Source organism: Balaenoptera ricei, chromosome 4 (genome assembly GCF_028023285.1).
Source record: "Balaenoptera ricei isolate mBalRic1 chromosome 4, mBalRic1.hap2, whole genome shotgun sequence".
Classification (NCBI taxonomy): Eukaryota; Metazoa; Chordata; class Mammalia; order Artiodactyla; family Balaenopteridae; genus Balaenoptera; species Balaenoptera ricei.
The window spans coordinates 17,921,198-17,928,778 of record NC_082642.1 but is presented as its reverse complement, the minus strand read 5'-3'; the positions used below and the strand labels follow the sequence as shown (position 1 = coordinate 17,928,778).

Here is a 7,581-nt window from a genome sequence, read left to right as displayed (position 1 = left end):
CAGGGTGGGGGGATGGCCAGCAGCTTTAGAGGTTGCAGGCGTGGAAGTCTGGAGACTCCCACGGGATGGCCCCACTACTCTCCATGCAGGAAACCCTGATTTCCTACTTCACTCATGTCCATCCTGACACACCTGCAGACACTAGGATATATTTGGGGAGATACTAGATTCTTCCCACTGACCCTTTGCGTTTCTGCACGATTAAATTTGTAGCAAAGATGAACCAGGGTAAAATCCTGGAGAAGTAAATTCTAAATGAGTTCAGTCATTTGGTCAGCAAGTGGAAAGAGTAAACTCAAACAGAGTTCGGCTAGTCAAAACCTCTTCCTAATCAGGAGTGGAAGGAAAAATCCTGAACACACACACCAGCTCCTGTGGGCAACTTTCGGGGCTCACCAGAACACAGCCATCAACCCAGAGCTTAGAGAACCATTTGCTTCGTGTTGGAAAGCAATTGCTTCCTCCACAGCTGGTACGTGGGAATGGAAACTTTTAAATTCATGCCAGTTCGATTGGAACAGTAGCAAATTTCATGGAGAAAAGCAACAGCTGGTACATCAGGCATTAATAATATAAGAAAGAAAGAAAAAAGAGAAACTTTTCATTAGTGCTTTTTGATGTCAATTTATTATTTATCCCTTCGCCAATATTCAAACAGGCAGGCAGTCATAAAACATTCAAAAAGATCTTCTAAAACAGTCAAGGTATCTGTTTTACCTCCGTTCTTTTTTAGAAACCTGGAAATCAGGAGCCCTGGCATTTATAGAATAGCTGTGTTTAAAATATATATATATATATATGTATTGTATCAAAAATATTGTTTGAGGATCACTACGTAGAAAGATTTTAGTTTAAATTTTATCAATGGCCAGTAGGCAGGCAGACTACAGTTTGTAAAGGAAGATTCAATGTCAATCAGCAAAGTGTTGCTTCCAAATTTTGGACTCCTCCATGAGCATTACTTTGTGGAAACAAGGCATTGACAAAGCCCACTGTTTGGTAATTAGCATCCTGTCAAGTCTCTCCAATCAAGACCCGCAAGCTGCACCTGGTCCTAGTTAAAAAACGCTTTGTGTACAATTCTGATCTGACCCTCAGGGGCCCCCTGCCATTTGCAGAACTGCCTTCAGTGTGCAGCCATAACTATCATCTACAAAATAAGAAGGCCTCTTCATCCAGAGGTTCTGAGAGCTTTTGTCTAAACCTAATGACCTGCCACACCACTTTAACTTCTGTGATAAATGTCCTTCCTTGTGATGTAAACATTTGCTCCTCCCTGAAGAAGGTATCTCTTCCTGGGACAGAAGATGCCTCACAAACAAAATCATTGTTGAAACAAACCAAATGAAAAATGGAAAAACTTCAGAAAACAAAGACTGTAAGCGCCCTGTCCTCGGGACGAGATCAGTGGAGGAGGCGGAGCTGGCCCTCCCCAGCTCGGCTAAACTTCATTCCTCTCCGGGGCTGGCGTAGAGGTCGTGCTCCTTGATGTAGGCGATGACGGCATCGGGGAGCAGGTACTTCACACTCTGCCCTTGGCCCAGGGCCCACCTGATGTATGTGGCACTGATCTCGTTCTGCACTGGCTCCCTGGCCAGGTGGATGTTGTCCTGGTACCTTTGCAGGATGGGCGAGCCCAAGATGTACCCCTTTGGGTCGTGCCCTGCCCGGTCCACGCACACCAAGCCGAACTTCTCCACGATTTCCTGGATGTGCGTGTCTTTCCAGAGGTTGGGGGTCTGGAAGGTCTTCAGGACATCTGCCCCGCAGAGGAGCTTCAGCTCAGGCACAGCTGGAAAAACAAGGGTGGATCCCGAGAAAGTTACAGAAGGGTCATGGCCAGGAAAGATAACATCATATTCTGTTTGAAATTTTCAAAAAATGCTTTTCTTGGAATGTATGGGGAACTCAATGTCTCCGTGTTCATGACTTAAAAAGAAAAAGCATGTAAATGAATCTGAAGCTACTTCATGGACATACAGTTGTAAGTAATACTTTAATCAATAAATCTTTTAACATTGGCAAAGTGCCAGGTAATACAAAAAAAAATTTTTTTTTTTCAGTGTTATACCACAAGGCTGTCTGTGGTTGCTGGACCCCATAGCAGAGTCCAAAGGCGGCTGTGCTGTACCTAGAACCCCGTCTTCTGATAGAAGGTGAGGTTCTTAAAGCCCTAGGACTAACAAGTCACTGCCTTTCTCAAAATCTATTTCAGCCCTAACACCTGGTATTTTTATAAGTACAATCTCATCCTGAAGGTTAATTATAAAGGATCTGTGGGTAACTAAAAGGTCTCTAAGACCCCAGCTGGTGACCTTTTCACCTGTTTTCAATAAAACAAAGCTCTAGAACAACTGATCAATGTGGCTAATCCTTTGGCATTTGTGCTGCTAGAGAATGATGATTATGATGATTAAAGAATACTTAACATGTATTGGTTGTTTACTGTGGGCACTGTTGCTAAGCGCTTTATGTGTTTAATCTCATTTGAGCCTCAGAACAACCTCAGAAGGTAGGTGTTATTGTTGTGCCCACTTTGTGGAGGGGGAAACTGAGGCACAGAGAGGTGCATGACTCATTTAAGCAGAGGAGTCAGGATTTAAATGCACACAGCCAGCCTCCAGCTGGGGCATTTGAAACCTCTGGGCTCTGCCTCCGCCTGCTGGCAGGAATTGTACATGCATCACCCTGCCTGGATATTCCTGGCACCATTCCTGTTCAGGCCCCCTTTGAATGGGCTAATCGGAAAAGGAAAAACCAAGTCCATGTTAGAAGCAACGAGCAGGACCTCTAGTCCTTCTGGAAGCCAGTTCTAGCTTCAGTGAACGGCAAAGGCTGGGCTTCTAGGGCACGGGCATCTCTCAGTCACCCTGAAATCTCAGCTGGGAGGGGCTTCAGGGATACCAGCTGCTGGGGAAAACCTGATGTAAATGGTCGGTTTAGGCTCCTCTATTGTGAAACCTTCGAAGGGATCTGGACGTGGACCAGAGAGATGAGTTTACAAACGAGCACTAGACCAGCGGTGCACTGGAAAGTGAGAAACTAGAGATGTCATGGACAGGTCAGAGTTCCGGCCTCAGTCGGGCACAGGCTGCTGTGGGCCTGGAGCTGAGATCCTTCTCTGGGCCTCAGTTTCCCCATCCATGAAATGGTGGCACTGGACTTGTTTACTCATTTTAAAGCAGCAGATGTAATTACAGAAACACTTCAAACACTCTAGCAGCATAATATTGGTATAATGAAATGATACTCAAACATTTATTAAGGCATGTATTCATGAATTCTCCACGGTTAAGAACTAGGACTCTAGTGCCAGACTTCTTAGATTCAAATCCTGGCTCTGCCATTTGACAGCTGTGTGACCTCAAATTTAAAATGGGGATAGTAACAGTACTTATCTCATAGGATTATCTTAGAATTGAATGAGCTTATAAATGTAAAGCACTTAGAACAGTGCTTGGAACAGAGTAAGTGTGACATATGTTAACTACTGTCCGTCCGTCCGTCCATCCATCCATCCATCCATCTTTACCTACTTATCCACCCATCCATTCATCAGCACATCCATTCAGCACTTACGGAATATCTCCTAAGTACCTGGCCTTTTAAAATCAATAAAACTGCATTTAAAAATTATTCAATAACTTAGACCTTTTTTTTTTTTAAGTGTAAGCTTTTTTTTTTTAAACTTTGGGTTTGTTTATTTATTTATTTATGGCTGTGTTGGGTCTTCGTTTCTGTGCGAGGGCTTTCTCTAGTTGCGGCAAGCGGGGGCCACTCTTCATCGCGGTGCGCGGGCCTCTCACTATCATGGCCTCTCTTGTTGCGGAGCACAGGCTCCAGACGCGCAGGCTCAGTAATTGCGGCTCACGGGCCCAGCTGCTCCGCGGCATGTGAGATCTTCCCAGACCAGGGATCGAACCCGTGTCCCCTGCATTGGCAGGCAGACTCTCAACCACTGCGCCATCAGGGAAGCCCAATAACTTAGACCTTTTTCACTCATTTGAGCTGGTCCCATTGCTTACAACATGCATGTGGATCCAAACTACTCTGCACCTGTGGGATTTTACTCTAATTTCTTATTTATCTGACCATAGTAATGTAGCAAGAGACCACTGTTTGACCTTTCAAGCAATTGGGTTGCTGTTATGTGGTCTTCCTATGGGGGAGGTTAAATGATGTGCACTGAATTCCAGGGTCTTCTGGGGTCTGAGGCACACCACCCTGTTCCCACAGGCCAGGGATTCTTCTCCTGTGGATTTCTGTGGGAACGGTTTCCACATATCCACTTCGATATTAGATATCGTTTGAATTCATTAACAGTGACAGTATGGAATATGATTCACCCTGAGCCCTTGCCCAGAAGAGACAAGTACCCACGCCTGCCCCGTCCCCCAAGTCAAAGGCATGTCTGTGGGGCTGGTGTGATGGCCATACGCGTCTCAGATCCCAACTCTGGGCACTCCTGTCATCAGGCCCCCCAGAGGCATTCACATCTCCCTTTCAAGTCCATTCACAGCACTCTTACAAAATCTGCAGACCGAGTGACTCTGACCGTCTAAGTCCCAAGTCTGTAAGTCTGAGGTTTTGAATAAATACTGCCAATCTGATTTGTCCCAACGGTGATATAGTGACATAAATAGATGTCCATGGGTGTTTTGGGGCAGTGTGCTTTTTGAATGGCCACAGGCTTTGGAAAGCAGATGAAGTAGAGATTAACACAGAAAGTGGGAGAAGTGCCGCCAGGACCTTTCCCTTTGAATGTCCAGTTGCCCTAACTCTTTGACATCAAAGACTACCAACCCTGAGGCCAGTCAGCCCTGGGTTCTAATTTCAGATCTGCGAGGACCCCGGGATAGTTATAGCGGGTGGGCCTGTTTCCTCAGCTGTAGTAGGGATAATAAAGCCTCCTTTGGGAGTTATGGAAGTTGGGTGATGGAGAGAATGCAATGGAAATTTCCTGCTTAGTGCAGGCACCAAGGGTGGTGTCTGGAGCGTAGGACTTCTGGGTCTAGACAGGACACCCAAGATGAAGCCAGGTATTGGCAACTGAAGGGTGGCACCCAAATTCACCATACAAGGCTGCCTTGGAACAGTCAGTGTGAAATGGAACCAGATGAAGCATCTGCTCTGGTTGTATGAAAGGGGAATGGGGCCGAGCTGTGCTCGGGCCCCATCAGCCAAGGCAGGGACCACATTCACAAGCGACAGAGGCGGCCTGTTAAAGGACTGAGGCATCATCCACCCCAAAGCGTGACACCCAAGCAGCCCGGGACAAGGCAATTCACACACCTCTGGGTGAGTCCAAATCACAGGAGTGATGGGCAAAGCCGGGGTCCGGCGGCCAGAAAATGCTGAGCTCAGCCCCAGAGGAGAGCAGCGCATGACAAACTACACGGCACACAAAACGGTCCTTTAAAAACACGTCACTAGTAACATACAAGCGACCTCATCAAAGGCCAAACTTACGCTGAGAAAAAGTCACCTGCCTTTTTTTAATCGCTCTAGTTTTTTTTTTTTCTGATGACAAACATGAAATCTATGTCAATTATGGGACGTATGGAAAATACATAAGTATTTAAAGTAGAAAATAACAGCAACAATAATTCTTTCTACAAAAAACTCAATATTTTGGTGTACTTCTTTAGTCTTTTCCATTTAAACGTGCAAATAGATGTGAAAGTATATTTACATATTTTTATATACTTGAGATTACACAGTATTGCATCCTGATTTTTTCCCATTCACCTCCTAAGTGTTTCTCCATATCATGAAAACCTTTTGTGTGGATTCTTCATCCTATATATACAGAACATCCTATATGTATATACATCCGATATATACAGTGTAATTTACTTATACATTCCCATACATTTAAACACTGAGGTTGCTTTTATTTTCTGCCATTATAAAAATTGCCACGATAAACATCCTTCTGCATGTCTTCATCCCAATTTCTAATTATTTCTTCAGCCAGATTCCTAGAAGGGGAATGTATCAAGCAAAGAGCACACACATTTTTAAGGCCCCTGCTATATTCTGGTAAATTGAAAAGCTCACTTTTCATTCAATGCAAACTTCCTATTTTAACAGTTACTTTGGAAGAGAACAAGATGAGTAGGATTTAGGGTTCGAACAGAGAGAAAGGGGGTAAGGAACAAACCCCCAACATCATAGGGCCAAGCAGAGCAGACTAGTAGCCCCCTGGAAAGATAAATCCAAAAAAGAATGCGGGGTGAGCTTTGGGGGAGGGAAGGACTGGTTTCGCCACAGGGAAGTGGGCTCCAATCTGGGCCTCACAGGACAGACAGGTTTTCAACAGGGGAGCCAAGAAGGGAAGGGGGAGGAGGGGCACGCCAGGCAGAGACAGGGATTCTGGAAGCATCCGCAGAGAGCTGAGAAGCTGGGAGCCTAGGCGTGGCCTTCCTCCTACCTCACTGGAAGCTACTCCCTTCCTTCACTGTGGGCTCCAGCATCCTGAATGGTACGGAGTGCCCAGCACTTCCTGCCTGTGTGCCTCACTCAGCTGCCCCTCTGTCCCCGAAATATCCCCGGCCCCAGAGAACCTGCTGATCCTGTGAGTCACGGTGCAGGCGTCACCTCCTCCGGCCCCCCTAATCCATGTCTGGACACACGGCCATTCACAGCCTGTCTCCAGCTCAGGGCAGGGGCTGGGCACCTGTCTCTGTTCTCAGCCGGCATCTCTAGAACCCTATTAGGAGTGACTGCTGGGCCAGGGGTGATTCAGAAAGAAGGCAGAGGGCTGCGAATGCACACTGTGTGCTGTGCTCAGGACTGCGGGACAGATGAGGAGGAGCCCATGCTGGCAGTGGAGGGGGGGAGACAGGGAGACCAGGGGAGTGTAATAAACACTGTACAAGCTGATCGTATAGGAGACTCTGTAGCTCCTTCTTTCTTGGATTCCTACTCTAGTGCACAGCTCCCCAAACTGGCGGTAAAGCAGTTCCCCAGCGTGCCTATTAAACATCCAGAGTCCCAGGCCCCATTCCCCCTCAGCAGGTCTGAGGCGTGGCCTGGGAATTAGCGGTTTTAACAAGCCGCACAGGTTCCTTTGACCAGCATTCAGGAACTGCTGCAGGAAACCTTTAGGGCATTTTCAAGTCCTTTTAATTAATTGATTAATTAATTAATTATGAACATATATATATTCTTTTTCAGATTTTTTTCCATTATAGGTTATTACAAGATATTGAATATAATCCCCTGTGCTATATACAGTAGGTCCTTGTTGTTTACCTATTTTATATATATAGTACCGTGTATATGTTAATCCCAAACTCCTAATGTCTCCCCACCCACCCTTCAAGTCCTTTTAGAAGAGTGTTTCCCAGTCTGTGTTCCGGGGAAGCACCGGTTCTGAGAAATACTAATATGCATTAAAAAGAGTCCCACGATTAAAAAGTGCTAAGAATGGCTGCGAGCCTCTTCCCTTTCTTTCAGAGTCACAACGCACACGAACATAGTAAAGGCTCTGAAAAGTCCTGCAGTAAAGACACCACTTTAAGTTTGTTTAACCGTGACATTCTGGAGCCCTTCTCATAGGGAAATAGTGTCCCACCA

The 7,581-nt window shown here is 45.9% G+C and overlaps 1 protein-coding gene across 1 annotated transcript in view; it reads right to left on the bottom strand.

Annotated features, from left to right (window-relative positions):
• Nucleotides 1-621: 621 nt before the first annotated feature.
• The window catches only part of NMNAT3 (nicotinamide nucleotide adenylyltransferase 3), a 115,784-nt gene continuing 108,824 nt past the window's right edge, over nucleotides 622-7,581 (bottom strand). Inside the window, exon 5 of the mRNA XM_059920215.1 lies at nucleotides 622-1,792. Coding sequence (XP_059776198.1) covers nucleotides 1,449-1,792 — 344 coding nt within the window. The 3' untranslated portion in view covers nucleotides 622-1,448. The remainder of the gene's footprint in view (nucleotides 1,793-7,581) is intronic.